Source organism: Geotrypetes seraphini, chromosome 12 (genome assembly GCF_902459505.1).
Source record: "Geotrypetes seraphini chromosome 12, aGeoSer1.1, whole genome shotgun sequence".
Taxonomy (NCBI): domain Eukaryota; kingdom Metazoa; phylum Chordata; class Amphibia; order Gymnophiona; family Dermophiidae; genus Geotrypetes; species Geotrypetes seraphini.
In genome coordinates this window covers 7,636,344-7,655,639 of record NC_047095.1, presented here as the reverse complement: position 1 = coordinate 7,655,639, position 19,296 = coordinate 7,636,344, and the positions used below count along the sequence as shown (strand labels likewise).

General features: G+C 51.1%; 1 protein-coding gene across 1 annotated transcript in view; it reads left to right on the top strand.

Moving 5' to 3' along the window:
- FAM102B (family with sequence similarity 102 member B) overlaps positions 1-19,296 on the top strand; it is a 233,574-nt gene that overhangs the window by 203,409 nt on the left and 10,869 nt on the right. Inside the window, exon 10 of the mRNA XM_033916064.1 lies at positions 744-810. Coding sequence (XP_033771955.1) covers positions 744-810 — 67 coding nt within the window. The remainder of the gene's footprint in view (positions 1-743; positions 811-19,296) is intronic.

Below are 19,296 nucleotides of genomic sequence, written 5' to 3'. Positions count from 1 at the left end.
TCTTGAATATGCGATGATTGGGTGGTGAGGTAGTAGTGTTGGGATTTTCCCCTGTTATTAGCCTCCATGACTCTGAGCATAAAATTCACTAACAGTTGTATGCAGTTTAAAACAGCATATTTTGAATATTACTAGGAGTGATTATTTCATTGGATTCAGGATACCTCTTTCAATCACTCAACTCTTGGAAGTTTTGAGTTTATTGCCCCATTTGTGTTCATTTGATGTAATCTTTTGTGCTGCATCTGATTTGCCCTTTATGACATAAGCAAGGACAGTATAGTGTTTCAGAGCAATACCGTGAAGCACTTTGGCTAAACTGAACACAGCATTAACAAATATTTCCAGCCCCTAATCTCAGCTGCTGTCACCAAGCTGCTGAGGCCAGATGTTTGTTATCGATTTGAACTCAGCTAGTCAGCTTGTTCCACTTGGCTGCAGTGCTTGTGTTTCATAAGTAGGATCTTTTTCTTCCCTTTCCTTAAACTGAAACATGCTGCAGAATCTCAACGTGTCAGCCTGGTGCCTCAGCCTTTGGCTAACTGGTTAATATAAGGTTTTTGACTGTAGGAAGATACAACATTAAAAGACACCATGTTTTGCATTAATTCCTCTCTAGGCAAAAATATTTGTATTTGATTTACTGGCTTTCCTAATGCAATGTTTTGGAAAAAAAAATTTGTAGAAAATATTTTTTAAAGCTGTTTTCCCGACTCTCTCTGTTTTTATTTTTGCTTGTTCAGAAGAAGGATTAAGATTGTTTGTGGGACCTGGTGGGAGCACTGCCTTGGGAAGCCATCTATCAAACAGGTATGAAACTTTTTCATCAGCAAAAATGCACTTTCTGGAGTTAATTACCAGTGGGTTGGAATGGGAAAGCAATGTTACTTACCGTAACAGTTGTTATCCAGGGACAGCAGGCAGCTATTCTCACTAGTGGGTGATGTCATCAGACAGAGCCCCGGTACGGACGTCTCACAAGCACGTGTTGCTTGTAGAAACTTAAAGTTTCTAGATGCCCGCACCGCGCATGCGCCGGTGCCTTCCTACCCGGAGATCCGGGCGTGTCTCCTCAGTTCAGGTAGCTAGCCTGAGAAGCCAACCCAGGGGAGGTGGGTGGGACGTGAGAATAGCTGCTTGCTGTCCCTGGATAACAACTGTTACGGTAAGTAACATTGCTTTATCCCAGGACAAGCAGGCAGGTATTCTCACTAGTGGGTGACCTCCAAGCTAACCTCAGCGGGATGGAGGGGGAGTTGGCGACTTAAGAGAATAAATTTTTCAATACTGTTTGGCCAAACTGTCCATCCCGTCTGGAGAGAGTATCCAGACAATAATGTGAGGTGAATGTGTGAACCGAGGACCAGGTGGCAGCCTTACAAATTTCCTCGATTGGTGTTGATCTGAGGAATGCTACTGAGGCTGCCATTGCTCTGACCTTATGGGCTGTGACCTTACAAGGAAGTGATAATCCAGCCTGGGCATAGCAGAAAGAGATACAAGCCGCCATCCAATTAGAGATGGTGCGCTTCGATACGGGTCTTCCCAACTTGTTAGGATCGAAGGAGACAAAAAGTTGAGGAGTGGTTCTGTGTGGCTTGGTGCGATCCAGGTAGAAAGCCAAGGCACGTTTACAGTCTAGAGTGTGAAGGGCCGATTCTCCGTGGTGAGAATGGGGCTTAGGGAAGAATACTGGAAGTACAATGGATTGGTTGAGATGAAATTCTGAGACCACCTTAGGCAGGAATTTCGGGTGAGTGCGGAGGACCACCTTGTCATGATGGAATACTGTGAATGGTGGATCCGCCATCAATGCCTGGAGTTCGCTGACTCTGCGAGCGGACGTAAGGGCTACAAGAAAGAGCACTTTCCAGGTGAGATACTTAAGAGGGGCCCTGTTGAGTGGTTCAAACGGGGGCTTCATGAGATGGGAAAGGACTACATTGAGGTCCCAAACTACTGGGGGTGGTTTGAGAGGAGGGTTAACATGGAAGAGTCCTTTCATAAATCTGGCGACCACCGGATGGGCCGAGAGGGGTTTCCCTTGTAGGGGCTGGTGGAACGCCGCGATAGCGCTCAGGTGGACTCGTATGGATGTGGACTTGAGCCCAGATTGAGATAGGTGTAGGAGATAGTCCAGCACGGAGGATAAGGAAGCTCGCTGAGGTTCCTTTGACTTAGAAACACACCATGAGGAGAATCTAGTCCATTTCTGGGAGTAGCATTGTCGAGTGGCGGGCTTCCTGGAAGCTTCCAAGACCTCCCTCACTTCTTGTGAGAATTGGTGAGGGGTTACGTTGAGAGGAACCAAGCTGTCAGGTGGAGAGACTGCAGGTTGGGATGAAGTAGTGATCCTTGATGTTGAGTAAGTAGTGAAGGAAACACTGGAAGTGGTACTGGTTCCCTGCTGCTGAGTTGAAGTAGGAGGGAGAACCAAGGTTGTCTGGGCCACCGAGGAGCTATTAGAATCATGGTGGCCCGTTCGAGTTTCAGCTTGACCAGAGTCTTCTGGATCAGCGGGAATGGTGGGAACGCATATAGAAATCGTTTCCCCCAGTTCAGTAGAAAGGCATCTGCCTCGAGGCGGTGAGGAGTGTAGATCCTGGAGCAAAACTGAGGCAGTTTGGAGTTGTGGGGAGCCGCAAAGAGGTCTATCTGAGGCGTCCCCCATTGCGTGAAGATTTGGTGAAGGGGGCTGGAATGGAGAGTCCATTCGTGCGGTTGTAGCAGACGGCTTAGTTTGTCTGCTAAGACGTTGTTCTCCCCCTGGATGTATACTGCTCTGAGTAGGGCGTTGTGGCGCACCGCCCAGTCCCAGACTCGTAGAGCTTCCTGGCAAAGGAGGGCCGAGCCCGTGCCTCCTTGCTTGTTGATGTAATACATGGCGGCCTGATTGTCTGTGCGAATGAGGATTACCATGTCGTGAAGTAGATGTTGGAAAGCTTGGAGCGCATTGAAGATGGCTCTGAGTTCCAGTAGATTGATTTGGTGTAGTCTTTCCGCACTGGTCCAGAATCCTTGGGTGCGGAGACCATCCAGGTGGGCCCCCCATGCATAATTCGACGAATCGGTTGTGAGAACTTTCTGATGGGGGGGAGAGTGCATCAGCAAACCTCTGGATAGATTCGAAGAGGTCATCCACCAAAGTAGAGACTGCCGAAGAGCAGGTGTGACTGAGATGTGTTTGGATAGTGGATCGGACGTCTGATTCCACTGTGATGCCAGGGTCCACTGGGGGATCCTGAGGTGGAGTCTGGCAAAGGGTGTCACGTGTACTGTGGAGGCCATATGGCCCAGGAGCACCATTAGTTGTCTCGCCGGTAGAGTTTGGCGAGTAGACACCGCCTGGCAGAGATGGAGAAGGGACTCCATGCGTTGCAGGGGCAGGAATGCTCGGAGTCGGGTGGTGTCCAGGACCGCTCCGATGAAGGGGAGGGACTGGGAGGGTTGTAGATGAGACTTGGAAAAGTTGATCTCGAAGCCCAAATTTTGGAGGAAGTAGGTTGTAGCCAAGGCCGCCGAAGTGACCTCTGGGGCTGACGGGGCCTTGATGAGCCAGTCGTCGAGGTATGGGAACACCTGTAGACTCCTGTCCCGGAGTGCTGCGGCCACTACCACCAGGCACTTTGTGAAGACTCTGGGGGACGAAGATAGGCCGAATGGTAGCACTCGGTACTGTAGGTGCAGATTTCCCACCCGAAATCTGAGGAACTTCCGGGAGGCCGGGTGAATGGGGATGTGAGTGTAGGCCTCCTTGAGATCCAGGGAGCATAACCAGTCGTTCTGCTCGAGGAGGGGGTATAGAGAAGCCAAAGTCAGCATGCGAAACTTCTCTTTGACCAGAAACTTGTTGAGGGCCCGAAGGTCTAAAATGGGTCGCAGGTCGCCCGTTTTCTTCGGGACGAGGAAGTACCGGGAGTAAAACCCTCGGTTCAATTGGTCTAACGGGACCGGCTCGACAGCCCGAAGCTGAAGTAAGGTTTGGACTTCCTGAAGAAGAAGGGCGGTCTGCGTCGAGCTTGAAGGATACTCTCTTGGAGGATGGTCCGGGGGGACCCGGTGGAACTGAAGAGAGTATCCTTCTCTGATGATGGTGAGGACCCATAGGTCCGTGGTTATGGCCTCCCATCGATGGTAAAAAAGATGGAGGCGGCCCCCTATGGGAGAGGCCGAGGTTATGCTCCCGGGAGGGGCGTCAAAAGGGCTGGGGAGCCTTAGGTGCAGCCGGTGGCTGAGGTTTTTGCTGAGACTTCTGGGGAGGTTGTCTCTTCGCAGGCTGTCTCACAGCAGGCGTTTGTCTGGGCATGTAACGCCGCTGGTAAATCAGGGGTGGCCTGGAAGGTCGAGACTGTTGAGGTTTGGGTTTGGGCCGCAGGATGGATTGAAAAGATTTTTCATGATCCGACAGCTTCTTGGTAACAGTTTCGATAGACTCATCGAACAGGTCAGCTCCAGCACATGGTACGTTGGCGAGTCTGTCCTGGAGGTTGGGGTCCATATCGATTGTACGGAGCCATGCCAGGCGACGCATAGCTACCGCGCTTGCGGCGGCGCGTGCCGAGAGTTCGAATGCATCGAAGGAGGATTGCATCAGCTGGAGGCGTAATTGGGAGAGGGAGGCTACCACTTCCTCGAACTCGAATCGAGCTTGGTTGTCTATGAATGGAGTGAACTTGCGGAGCACCGGCAAGAAGAACTCCAGATAGGAAGAGAAAAAGAAGTTGTAGTTTAGCATCCGTGACGCCATCATGGAGTTTTGGTAGAATTTTCTACCAAATTTGTCCATCGTTCTCCCCTCTCGGCCCGGCGGTACAGAGGCGTAGACCTGGGAGGGATGAGAGCGTTTAAGAGAGGACTCGACCAGTAGGGATTGGTGGGAGAGTTGAGGGCCCTCAAACCCTTTATGGTGCACGATGCGGTATCGAGCATCGAGTTTGCTGGGGATCGCCGGTATGGAATACGGTGTTTCGAAGCACTGCATGAAGGTCTGGTCCAGTAATTTGTGCAAGGGGAGCCGAAGCGACTCCGTTGGAGGGTTAGGTAAATGCATGGTGTCCAGATACTCTTTGGAGTATCGGGAGCCCGTGTCAAGGGTCACATCCAGATCATCCGCCATTTGTCGGAGGAATGATGAGAAGGACAATTGTTCCGCCAGCGTCGGTCTGTGGGACGGGCTGGAGGAGGAGGAGGCCTCCAGGTCCATGGACATCGGGGAGTGGCAAGGAGAATCGGGCACCGATGTCTCCTCGTACTCCGGGCCCCCCGGAGGGGACACCTCTGATGAGGAGTATCCCCTACGTTGCAGTTTTTTCTGCGGTGACACCTCCGAGTGGCGTGAGGAGTGCCAGGATGAGTGTCTCGATCGGTGCCCGTCTCGGTGGCGAGACGGGGATCGGGATCGTCTGTGCATCGCATGGTCTCCCGAGGCCCCCAAGTGGATAGGGCTGGAAGCGGTGGATCGCAACTGGGTTTGCGATGCGGGTTCTTGCGATGCTACCCAAGTCTGGTAAGGAGTACGGAAGAACTCTTCCTGACTATGCCCAGGGCTTCGAGTATCGATCGGAGGTCTGGTCCCATGTTGGCGCGGGGGCGTAATGGGTTCTAATGGCGGCATATCGGTAAGCGAGGCTTGCCGCGTGGGCATCGCCGCCCTCCCCCGTTCGTCCTCGTCGGTTGTCGAGGTCGAACGGTGTGGGGGAGGGGGAGGGGGCGGACCGCCCCTTTGGACCGGTACCGGGAGGTCACCCTGTATGGCAGCGATGAGCCCGGGTCCGATGGTCTGCATGAGCTCAACGAATTGAGCTTCCAGCACGGACCGTAGCGAAGCCGATAAGGAGGGATCCGCACCGAAAGGGGGTCCTCCTGCACGGACATCGCGCTCCTTCGAGGCCGAATGCTTCTGCTTAGTAGCTTTCGGCACTTTGATGACCACTGGTGGCACTGTGGAAGGAAGAGGTACCTGAACCGAGGAGACCGGGGCAGGCACCGACGTCGAGCTCGTGGATGGTGTCGGGTTGAGCGATGCCGGTTTCACCACACTCGATGCAGGAGGGGTCGATACCGGTTTCGCCCGAACCGGGGAGGTATCAGATGAAGTGGAGGCTGAGGGATCCTTAGTTGCGTCCATCTTGAACATCGATTCCCACAATAGGCAACGCCGCTTGAATGAGCGTGCCGTAAGGGTAGAGCAAGGCCTGCACGATTTCGGGATGTGGTCAGGGCCCAAACACTGCAAACAGCGCCAGTGAGGGTCCGTGAGTGAAATCGCGCGTTGGCACTTGCTGCACTTTTTAAACCCGGTGATTGGCCGGGACATAGGCCGGAAAATCTCCGCCGCGAGGTCGAAGCCAGTGGGCCTGAGCCACGTGGCCGGCCCGTTCGACCCGCCGGAGGAAATAATCTTTTTTTTTTTTTAAACTGAAAAAGAAAAGTACTGTTAACTGTAATTAAAAGAAAGCGAAAACGCGGACAAGGAAGGCAAATTTAACTGAATTCAGCTAGCGCATGAAGAAGTTGAACTTCTCAGCTCCGCGGAAAAGAAAGAACTGAGGAGACACGCCCGGATCTCCGGGTAGGAAGGCACCGGCGCATGCGCGGTGCGGGCATCTAGAAACTTTAAGTTTCTACAAGCAACACGTGCTTGTGAGACGTCCGTACCGGGGCTCTGTCTGATGACATCACCCACTAGTGAGAATACCTGCCTGCTTGTCCTGGGATAATGATTGTTTAACTTTTCAAACAACATTAAAAACAAGAGGATGCTACATTAAACTAACAACCAATAGATTTACAGACAAATCGTGTAAAGTATTTTTCTCATGTAGTGTATAATTAAACTGTGGAAACTGTTGTCAACTAATCTGGTCAAGGTTAGGGCAAGTTCTGGAGGAAAAAGGCCATAAAAAATTATACTTGGGAAAGCCATTGCTTATTCTTGAAAATGTGCTATGAGAAGTGGATCTACGTTTTGGTGTCTGCCAGTTACTTGTTTCAGTCTGGCCACTGCAAAACACCAGCAGTGGGAGGGAGTGGGCATCAATTTAAAAGTGTGCAAGATGGGGGGGGGGGCAGAGGACCCTGGCAGTGGGAGGGAGTAGGCATCCTTCCTGCTGGGGGGGGGGGTTAGCAGTGGGACAGAGTGGGCATCCCTCCTGACGTCCTTCAAATTCAGGGGTCTTTTTTTTTAAAATTTGCTGGGGGGGGGGGTTGACTTATCAAGCCTTACTTTCCTGTCAGTTCCTGAGCCAATCAGCATTCAGGCACTAACTGGAAAGTAAGGCTAAGACAGCTCAGACCTTACTGGAAAATTTTGCCCACAAATGTGGCACAATGAGGTTATGGAATCACCCGACAATGATAGAGAATCACCTGGAGTGCTCCTTTGTACAACAAACTATGGGGGTCTTTTTACTAAGACACGCTAGCCGATTTAGCATGCGTTAAATCGCCTAGCACGCCTTAGTAAAAGACCCCCTATATAAGCTAAAAAGATGAAGTAAAGATAGATAAATTAATATAAGTAAAATCAAGTAAACGATGATTGACTGCTACAGCTCGTCAATGACGAGTGTAGTGCATATTTCCAAATGGTATAAAAATTGCCACGTGAAGACACATCTGAAGACTCAACTTATTTAAATGTATTAAATAAAGATGTTTAATTAAGATTGTTGCTTATATATTAATGGTGGTGTGCCACGAGTGTTAAGAGATTGGATTATCCCAGGACAAGCAGGCAGCATATTCTCAACATGTGGGTGACGTCACCGATGGAGCACCCTAGCGGATGTTTTCGCAAACAGACTTGCTTGAAGACCTTCAAGCTTGCGATTGGCCCGCGCATGTGCACGTGCCCCTCCCTCCCGACCTAGGGCATGTGTCTCCTCAGCGTGGCCTCAGTTCTATGTTTTCCGCGGAGCCAGAAACACTGCTCCCTTGGTTCGCGCGATCTCATTATCTCTCTTGCACCGCGGCTTCTTGGTTAATTTCAGTTAAGTCGCTGTGCCCACGTCTTTAATTTTCTTTTTTTCCGTTCATATATTTTTGACTGGGTTCACCGGTCTGGTTCTGGCCGCCTGGCCTCGTGGGGTCGCGGCCGTCTTTTTTCTTATGTTCCGGCCTCGTTCCGGGTTTAAAAACTGTACTAAGTGCAACAGGGTTATCTCCATCACCAACCCTCATTGTTGGTGTGTGGAGTGCCTGGGTGCGGAGCACCGCGCTGAGTCGTGTCCATGTTGTGCGACTTTGCAACAGCGGGCTCTTCGTCGGAGGGTGGCCAAGATTCTCCAACTCTTTGGCCCCATGGATCCTGCGGGACAGGCTTCGAGCTCGGCCTCGGCGGCCTCGTTGGGTGCCTCGGCCTCAAAGGCTCCGGCCTCGGCTCCTCCTGCTACTCCGGTCTCGGGTAAGTCTCCTCTTTTCTCCTCAGGTGTGCAGGCAAAGAAGCATGCCTCGGAGTCTCATGTCAGCGCCGCCTCGTCGGCATCTTCAAGACATCATTCTAAGCGTGCCTCCTCACGTAGAGAATACTCTTCCTCGAGGTCACCCCCGAAGGAGCGCACTGTTCCACTTATGATCCAACAGTCTTTGGTCTTGGTGCCTATGTTCGAGGACATGCTTAAGGCTATCCTTACCAAGCAGCTTTCCTCGGTGGTGAGCCAGCTGGTCCCGAACTCGATGCCTCTGACCTCGGTCTCGACCCAGCCTCGGTCTGACCAGCCTGAGCGTCCTTCTCTCGTGTCTCGGGGCCGTGCCCGTAAGACTCGTTGGGTTCCCTCGAGCGATTCTTCATCCCCCGAGTCACCTGTGACTTTTCGAGGGTCCAGGCCAGAGGCCCACTTTTCGCCCACTACTATGTCGAGGCTCGCCCCTTCGGGGCAGGTCTACGGCCACAAAACTTTCCAGGCACACCCTTGTCCTCAAGTTGGATTCTAGTTTGCATTCCCCATCGAGGCAGATGCCAGCCTCTAGGGCAGGGGTGCCCACACTTTATGGGCTTGCGAGCTACTTTTATAATGACTAAGTCAAAATGATCTACCAACAATAAAATTTAAAAAAAAACACAAAGCACACTGAAAGGCAGAGAAAATGTTAATTATTCATATTCCGGGTTTTTTCAAAGAGGTCACGGCAGATGACTCTATGCAATGTCACCTCAGTAACAAAATACAAAAATAGACAAATACACCCCCTCCCTTTTTACTAAACCACAATAGTAGGTTTTAGCACAGGGAGTTACACTGAATGCCTCGTGCTGCTCTCAATGCTCATAGGCTCCCTGCACTAAAAAACGCTATTGCGGTTTAGTAAAAGGGAGCCATAGTGCAAAATATAGACAGCAGATATAAATTCTCAAAACCGACATATTTTGATCACTAAATTGAAAATAAAATCATTTTTCCTACCTTTGCTGTTTGGTGATTTCATGAGTCTCTGGTTGCACTTTCTTCTTCTGATTGTGCATCCAATCTTTCTTCCTTTCTTTCAGCCTCCTGTATGTTTCCTCTCCTCCAGACCTCATTCTCTCCCCCAACTTTTTCTTTCTGTCTCCCTGTTCCCCCTTCTTTCTGTCTCCCTGTCTGCCCCCTTTCTTTCTTTCTCCGTGCCCTCCCCCAAGCCACTCGGTTTGCTGCCACCGCCATCGGGGAACAGCCTCCAAGCCACCGCCGTCCCAAGCTTTCCCTGCAGAAGCGTCGCGCTGACCAGCATTCCGCTCCCTGACGTCAATTCTGACATAGGAGAGGAAGTTCTGGGCCAACAAGGCATTTCTCCTCATTCCATCCAGCCTGAGCCCCATCTCTCCTTGATCCAGCATTTCCCTTCTGTGTCTGTCAGAATTACCATTCCACCTATTTTCCAGCATCACCCTTCTTTGTGTCCATCTCACATATCCCTATCTCACCACTTTTTCAGAATCTTCATTTGTCTCTGTCCTTGTCTTTACCCCATGTTCACCATTTGCCCTTTCAATGTCTTTATCTCCCCCCCCCCACACTTTTTCAGCATTACTTCTATGTCTCTATTTCACCTCCTCTTCATGTCCCCTCTGTATCTCTATCCTTATTCAGTAGGTCCTGCTTACTCTTTCTCTTCTTTGTGTCACTATCTCCATTTTCAGCTTTCCCCCTTTTTCCTTTGTTAATGCACCCTGTAGCCAGAATCTTTCCACCCTCCCTCCACTCCGGCTCAGCCCAGTATGAAATATTTCCTTTTGTTTCCCTCCCCTCTCTCTTTCTCTCTCTCTTCTGCTCCCTCACCCACCAGTCCTGCATCTGGCCCTCTCCCTTCTACCTGCACCTGGCCACACCCCCCTGCTCCGCGGTTCTCTTCAGGAACTCGTCAGCAGCGGTGATCAAGACAAGCTGCCGACATCGAGGCCTTCCCTCTACGAGTCCCGCCTTTGTGGAAAAAGGAAGTTGAAACAAGCGGGACTCGCAGAGGGTAGGCCCCAACGTCAGAAGCTTGTGTTGATCGCTGCTGCTGAGTTGCCGAAGAGAGCCGCGGAGCAGGGGGTGTGGCCGGAAGCAGGTAGAAGGGAGAGGGCTGCTGGAAGAGGTAGAAGTTCCGGAGTATGACACCGACCCGGGCCAGGATGATTTCTTTTTCAGGCTGTTGCTGCTGCCGACGCCGCCACGCCACCACGCCCCCACCACCCGAAATGACAAAAACAGCCTAATGCCCGGCGTTGGCGTCTTTGACGTCGGGGAGAGAAAGGCTGATAGGCCCGGTAGATCGGGACGGCAACACGAGTCTATCACAGAGCCCGGGATGGGCTCTGCGATCGACTCATGTTGCCTTCCTGAGCTACCGGTCGATCGCGATCGACGCGTTGGGCACCCCTGCTCTAGGGGGTCTTCTTCGAAACCGGTGGAGGAATTTTCCTTTGCCCCGTCTTCTCCGAGGCTCCGCCAGCTGATTCCTCAGACTCCGGGGTCCTCCCTGGTCCACCTTGCACGGGGTCGTTCCTTGACACTCCCTTGACACTCCCCAGACACTTTAGTCGAGCCTCTTTCAATCTCCCATTCGCGGGACTCAGAGGCCCCGGCTCACTGTTTGAGGGAAATTTCTTCCTCTTTCTCGGCTGCCCCCATATCTCGCTTGGGGTCTCCTCAGGGGGATGAGTCTTCTTCTCGAAACTCCTCCTTTACTCATTTCATCTCTGACATAGGTAAGGCCTTGAACTTGGACCTCCAGTCTGAGTCCCGTTATACCCAGGAATTCCTGGCGAAAATGGGTGTTGATCATCAGCCCCGTGAGGTGCTGCTCTTGCCATTGCACCAGGTTCTCTGGCAAAACATTTCTCCAGAACCTGGAGATCCCCTATGCGGTCACGGCCATTCCCTCCAAATTGGAGTCCCGTTACCGGACGATCCTGGTTAAGGGGTTTGAGAGTTCTCAGCTTTCTCACCAATCCTTGGTAGTTGAGTCTTCCTTGAAGAAGTCCAACCCCTTGAAGGTTTACACTGCTGTCCCTCCGGGCAGGGAGGGCCGTACGATGGACAAGTTTGGTCACTGTCTTTATCAAAACTCCATGATGGCAAACCGTGTCCTCAACTATAACTTTATCTTCACGTCCTACCTCCGCTCGTTCCGGGAAGATGTGCCTGATTCTCAGCGTCAGGAGTTTCATCTCCTCGAGGAGACCCTCTCCCAGCTCCGCCTCTATATGTTTCAGGCGGCCTATGATGCCTTAGAGTTGTCCTCGAGGGTCACGGCATTTGCGATCACCATGAGTCGTCTCGCTTGGCTCCGGATTGTGGACATGGATCTGAATCTCCAGGATCATCTTGCCAATCTCCCTTTTGTGGGTAATGAGCTGTTTGGTGATTCCATAGAGGCAGCTACTAAGCACCTCTCGGAACACGAATGGTCCTTTGCTTCTCTGGTGAGATTTAAGCCTAAGACCCCTCCGGCTCGGCAATACAAAATTCCTCTCCGGAGGTATCCGCAGAAATCTACTCCTGCGTTCTCTCGGCCACCTTCAAAGCGGCCACAACAGCAGCAGCAGCGACAAGCTAAGGCCCAGCCGCTGGCTTCGGTGAAGCCTGGGCCGTCTTTTTGACAATTCCAGTCTGAGCCTTCGGGCTTCCTTCCTCCTGGAGCCTTCCCCCCTCCCCATAGGGGGTCATCTCCATCATTTCTATACCCAGTGGGAAAGTCTTACCACCGACAGTTGGGTGCTTTCCATCATCCGGGAGGGGTACTCCCTTCACTTAAGTCACGTGCCCCCGGACCTTCCTCCAAGACCTTCCTTCTGCTCGGTCTCAGGCCTCTCCTTCTGCAGGAAGCTCAGACCCTTTTTTGCCTTCGGGCGGTCGAGGAGGTTCCTCCGGACCAGTGGAACACCGGATTTTATTCCCGGTACTTTCTGGTACCCAAGAAGACGTGAGATCTCCGTCCGATCCTGGACCTCTGTGCTCTGAACAAGCTTATGGTTAGGGAACGGTTCAGAATGCTCACCCTTCCTACCTTGAACCCCAGGGGTGCCCACACTTTTTGGGCAAAATGATCTACCAATAAAAATTTTTAAAAAAACACAAAGCACACTGAAAGGCAGAGAAAATGTTAATTATCATTTATATTCCGGGTTTTTTTCAAAGAGGTCAAGGCAGATGACTTTATGCAATGTCATCTCAGTAACAACCATACAAAAATAGACAAATATACCCCCTCCCTTTTTACTAAACCACATTAGCAGTTTTTAGTGCTGGGAACTGCGCTAAATGCCCCGCACTGCTCTCAACGCTCATAGGCTCCCTATGCTAAAAAACGCTATTGCGGTTTAGTAAAAGGGGGCCATAGTGCAAAATATAGACAGCAGATATAAATTCTCAAAACGGACACATTTTGATCACTAAATTGAAAATAAAATCATTTTTTCTACCTTTGTTGTTTGGTGATTTCATGAGTCTCTGGTTGCACTTTCTTCTTCTGACTGTGCATCCAATATTTCTTCCCTTCTTTCAACCTATATGCTTCCTCTCCTCCAGACCTCATTCCCTCCCCAAACTTTTTCTTCCTCTCTCCCTGCCCTTTCTTTCTCTCTCTCTCCATGCCTCCTTTCCTTCTATCTCTTCCTCCCCTGCCATGCTCTGGCATCTCCTCTCCTTCCTTTCTTTCTGGTCTGGCATCTGTCTCCTTAATTTCTCTTCCCTCCCCCCATGCCCTCCTTCTGCTCTCCTTCTTTTCTATCTCTCCCTCCCCCCTCCATTATCTGGCACTTTCTCTCCATCCTTGCCCCTGGTCTGGCATATGACTCATTCCCTTCTCTCTCTTTCCATGGTCTGGTTTCTCTTTTCCTTCCCTTCTCTCGGAAGCCCGTGGCATTTCCTGTGCTTCTGCTGCCGCCTCCATGTTTGGTAGCCAGGCTGGAGGTAACATGGCGGCATCACCCCACATGTTACAATGTCCGGTTTGGACCTCTCAGACTTGCCGGCTAGTGGCCAAGCAATAGAGATGCATTATAATATTTTTTGTTTTATTTTTAATCCCTACTTGCCCTGCCTTCTGGAGAAGCCCCAGTGAAGGAACGGGAAGCAGCCACTTGCCTTCTCCAGCTCTGAAGACGTGGTGAGAACGGCACTCACCCATTTATGTTTGGCGGTGCTCTCCTCGGGGGCAGACATGAGCGGAAACTTTGCACAGGGAGGGAAGGTGACGCTCAGAGCATGGCTGCCGCGTCCTGCCCCTGCTCCTTCGACAGTCCAGATACTTGCTGCTGTGGCCGCGTCTGTGGCTGCAGCCAGCTACCAAAAGTGTCGAGCCCCAAGGCTGGAGTTTGCAGGGTGCGTCATTCCTGTTTCGGAGCACGCGTTGTTAGAGGAACTGAACCCAGGTGGGGGGCAGGCTCTAACACTGCGTGCGCCAGCTTCCCTTCTCTTCTGAAATAGGAATGGCATAATTTCCTGTTTTGGAGAAGGGAAGCCAGCGCACGCAGTCTTAGAGCCCCGCAGCCTGAGTTCAGTTCGCTTGTGGGCAAGAGGGCAGTGAGTGAGTGAGTGGAAGGGAGGGAAGCTGTTTTCACAAGGCAGTCGGGGAGCGGAAGGCTGATCGGCCTGGTAGATCACCAAGGCAAAGTGAATCTATCACGGAGCCCGGGATGGGCTCCGCGATCGACTCACTTTGCCGTGGCGATCTACCAGTCGATCGCGATCGACCTATTGGACACACCTGTTGTACCCCCTCTTGGACGAGGGGGACTGGCTGTGCTCACTCAACCTCAAGGAGGCATACACACACACTTTGATTCACCCGGCCTCTCGCCGGTATCTGAGATTCCTGGTGGGGGATCTCCACCTCCAATACCGCATTCTTCCCTTTGGCCTGGTGGCCTCTCCAAGGGTTTTCACAAAGTGTCTAGTTGTGGTAGCTGCGGCCCTGCGTCTCCGCGGCCTGCAGGTGTTTCCCTACCTCAACGACTGGTTGATCAAAGCGTCCTCGTGCCTCGAAGTTCTGTGAGCAACGAATCAGACCATCTTGCTCCTTCAGAGTCCCGGCTTCGAGGTGAACTTCCCCAAGTCCCACCTCTGTCCGTCCCAGTCTCTGGAATTCATCGGAGCGGTCCTGGACACTGTTCGTCTTCTGCTCCTTCTTGCCTTGGCCTCGTCAAGAGGCCCTTGTTCGCTTATGCCAGGGGGTGGCCCATCTGTCTTCGGCCCCGGCTCGGCTCCTGATGGTCCTCCTAGGGCACATGGCCTCCACAGTTCACGTGACTCCTTTTGCCAGACTTCACCTCCATATTCCTCAATGGACTCTAGCGTCCCAATGGAACCAGGATCGGAACCCTGTCTCTCGACTCATTGTCGTGACTCCTTTGTTGAAGCAGTCTCTCCGTTGATGGATGCTCTCTTCCAATTTTTCCAGAGGTTTTCTGTTTCATGCTCCTCCTCTGCAGAAAGTCCTGATGACAGACTCGTCGGCCTATGCTTGGGGTGCTCATCTGGACGGTCTTCACACTGAGGGTCTTTGGTCCAGTGCCGAAGGTCTTTGCCACATTAATCTGCTGGAGCTTCGAGCGATTTTCCTCGCCCTGAAAGCTCTTTGTCATCTGCTTCGAGACCGAGTGGTGCTGGTCTGCACGGACAACCAGGTCACCATGTATTATATTAACAAACAAGGGGGCACGGGGTCCCTGTCCCTGTGCCAGGAGGCCATGCAGCTCTGGGATTGGGACATCCGCCGCAACATATTTCTTTGAGCGGTCTACATTCAGAGCCAGCACAAGTTGAGTCGTCTTCTGCAGCCTCATGAGTGGTCCATCCATTCATTGACCCTGCGTCAAGTGTTTGCTCGTTGGGGGACTCCGGACGTCGATCTGTTCGCATCCCCCCTCAATCACAAGTTGCTCCGCTTCTGCTCCAGGGTTTACACCCCTCTCAGGCTCGAGGTGGATGCTTTTCTGCTGGATTGGACGAACCTGTTTCTGTATGCATTCCCTCTGATTCTAAAGACTCTCGTCAGGCTCAAGTCCGCGCGTGCCACCGTGATTCTGATAGCTCCTCAGTGGCCCCGACAGCCGTGGATCTCCCTTCTGTTGCAACTCAGTTCCAGGGAGCCTCTTCTGCCTGTTTTTCCTTCTCTGCTTACGCAGAGTCGAGGTTCTCTACTTCATCCCAACCTTCAGTCTCTGCACTTAACGGCTTGGTTCCTTGAGACTTAATGCCCTCATTCCAGTTCTCTCAGCCTGTGCTTGGCGTCCTGGAGGCGTCTCAGAAGGAGTCCACTCGCCAATGTTACCATCGGAAGTGGACATGCTTTTCTTCCTGGTGTGCTACTCGACAGCAGAAGCCGCTGTCTGCCTCCTGGATTATCTTACACTTGTCTGGCGCTGGACTCAAGTCCTCTTCGGTTCGAGTCCACCTTAGTGCCATTGCTGCTTTTCATCAGCCGATTGACAGGAAGCCTATCTCTGTTCATCCTGTGGTTTCCCGCTTCATGAAAGGCCTTTTCCACGTTCATCCGCCCCTTAAACCTCCTCCTGTGGTTTGGGATCTTAACGTGGTCTTTGCTTGCTTGATGACACCCCCATTCGAGCCGCTAGCGCGGGTTCACTTGAAGTATCTTACTTGGAAGGTTGTATTTCTGGTTGCTCTCACTTTTGCCCGTCGGGTCAGGCCTTGGTAGCGGACCCACCTTTCTCCGTACCCATCCTAAGTTCTTGCCTAAGGTTGTTTCTGAGTTTCACATCAACCAGTCCATTGTTCTTCCTGTGTTTTTTCCAAAGCCCCATTCTCACCCTGGAGCGCTCTGCATTCTCTTGATTGTAAGCGTGCGCTGGCCTTCTACTTGAAGCGCACCGCTCCTCATCATTCTGCTCCCCAGCTGTTCCTTTCTTTCGATCATAATCGCTTGGGTCGTTCTGTTTCTAAGTGGACGATTTCTAACCGGTTGGCCGCTTGTATCTCTTTCTGTTACGCTCAGGCTGGTCTCTCCCTGCCGGGTCGAGTCACAGGCCACAAGGTCGGAGCGATGGCGGTGTCTGTTCCTTTCCTCCGCTCAACTCTTCTTGAGGAAATCTGTAAGGCTGCCACTTGGTCCTCAGTTCATACGTTTACCTCGCACTACTGTCTGGATACTTTCTCCAGGCGTGAATCTGTTCTCCTAAATTGCCAACTCTCCCTCCATCCCGTTCTGGTTAGCTTGGAGGTTTCCCACATGTTGAGAATATGCTGCCTGCTTGTCCTGGGATAAAGCACAGTTACTTACCGTAACAGGTGTTATCCAGGGACAGCAGGCAGATATTCTCGCAACCCACCCACCTCCCCATGGTTGGCTTCTTTGTTAGCTATCTGAACTGAGGCCACGCTGAGGAGACGCATGCCCCAGGTCGGGCGGGAGGGGCAAGCGCGGGCCAATCGCAAGCTTGAAGGTCTTCAAGCAAGTCTGCTTGCGAAAACGTCCGCTAGGGGGCTCCGTTGGTAACGTCACCCACATGTTGAGAATATCTGCCTGCTGTCCCTGGATAACACCTGTTGCGGTAAGTAACTGTGCTTTTTGGTAATAGTGTCACCAGTAGTGACTTGGCCAAAGAATAGTATTATGCACTTGTAGGAGGAGAAATTCTTTTCTTCTTGATTCCAGGTTTTTAATGCATATCTATCATCTTATACCCATCCCAGCAATGGCCAACTTCTCACCAATGCTTGCTAAGGGTGTGATCACAAAATCATGAAGAAAATAACTTTTTAAACTGAAAACTTATGTTGTTCTAAAGTGTTTAGCACAGGATTTCTTTTTTATGTATTCATGAGAGTATTTCAACTTAGATGCTTCCTTTACTGAATATTAATGCCTGCCTCACAAGCAGACTTGCTTGAAGAAATTAGAAGTTTCGAGTCACCTGCACCGCACATGCGCGAGTGCCTTCCTGCCCAGAGCACGTGATCTTCCATGGTGATCAAGAAGAAAAACTGTCAGCAATAGAGGTGAGCCATGAGGATGTCCTCCAACAGATAGATAGATTGAAAAGCGGCAAATCACCAGGCCCGGACGGAATCCACCCTAGGGTACTAAAAGAACTAAGAAATGAGATAGCGGGAATACTCCAACGAGTTTGCAACCTATCCTTGAAAACTGGAGAGATTCCGGAGGACTGGAAGATAGCAAATGTTACACCTATCTTTAAAAAGGGGTCAAGAGGAGACCCGGGAAACTATAGGCCGGTAAGTTTGACATTGGTTCCGGGCAAGATGGTAGAAGCACTGATAAAGGACAGCATCTGTGAGCACATCGAAAAAAATGGGCTGATGAAAGCGAGCCAACATGGCTTCTGCAAGGGAAGATCGTGCCAAACAAACTTACTGCACTTCTTTGAGGGGGTAAACAGCCAGTTGGACAAAGGGGAGCCTGTAGACATCATTTACCTTGACTTCCAAAAGGCCTTTGACAAGGTATCCCATGAGCGATTACTTAGGAAGCTGTGGAACCACGGGGTGGAAGGGGACGTACACAGATGGGTCAAACACTGGTTGGCAGGCAGGAGACAGAGGGTTGGAGTGAAGGGTCACTACTCGGGCTGGAGGAAAGTCACGAGCGGAGTTCCGCAGGGGTCTGTACTTGGACCGCTGCTGTTCAATGTATTTATTAATGACCTGGAAACGGGGACCAAATGTGAAGTTATAAAATTTGCGGATGACACTAAACTCTGTAGAAGGGTTAGAACTACGGAAGAGTGTGAGGACCTACAAAGGGACCTAAGCAAACTGGAGGCGTGGGCGAATAAATGGCAGATGAAATTCAATGTAGGGAAATGCAAGGTCATGCATATAGGGAGAAAGAACCCGATGTTCAGCTACCAAATGGGGGGATTAGTATTAGAGGGAAGTAACCTTGAAAGAGATTTGGGTGTACTGGTGGATACAACAATGAAGTCAACGGCGCAATGCGCAGCAGCCGTGAAGAAGGCAAACAGAATGTTGGGTATTATTAAAAATGGTATTACGACCAGAACAAAAGAAGTCATCCTGCCGTTGTATCGGGCAATGGTGCGCCCGCACCTGGAGTACTGTGTTCAGTATTGGTCACCGTACCTTAAGAAGGATATGGCAATACTTGAGAGGGTCCAGAGGAGAGCGACACGAATGATTAAGGGCATGGAAAACCTTTCATACACTGAAAGATTGGAGAAGCTGGAGCTCTTCTCCCTGGAAAAGCGGAGACTCAGAGGAGACATGATAGAGACCTACAAGATCATGAAGGGCATAGAGAAAGTAGAGAGAGATAGATTCTTCAAATTTTCAAAACATATTAGAACAAGAGGGCATTCGGAAAAATTGGAAGGGGATAGATTCAAAACAAATGCTAGGAAGTTTTTCTTTACTCAGCGGGTGGTGGACACCTGGAATGCGCTTCCAGAGGATGTAATAGGGCAGAGTACGGTACTGGGGTTTAAGAAAGGATTGGACAATTTCCTGTTGGAAAAGGGGATAGAGGGGTATAGATAGAGGATTACTACGCAGGTCCTGGACCTGTTGGGCCGCCGCGTGAGCGGATTGCTGGGCACGATGGACCTCAGGTCTGACCCAGCAAAGGCATTGCTTATGTTCCTCAGTTCTTAGTTTTCCGCGGAGCCGAGAAGTCCATCTTTTTGGCTCTCTCCGGGTACTTCGTCGTTCGTGCCTTCTCTCACTGCGGTTTGTGTTTTCTTTTTCTCACGAATCGCTTTGTTATTTTTCTTTCTTTAAAAAAAAAAAAAAAAAAAAATTTTACTTCCGTCCATTCGTCCGGTACAGGCCGCTCGGCCCGCGGGCTTCGACTTTGCGATGGCCGTATTTTTGTCTATGCCCCGGCCTGTTACTG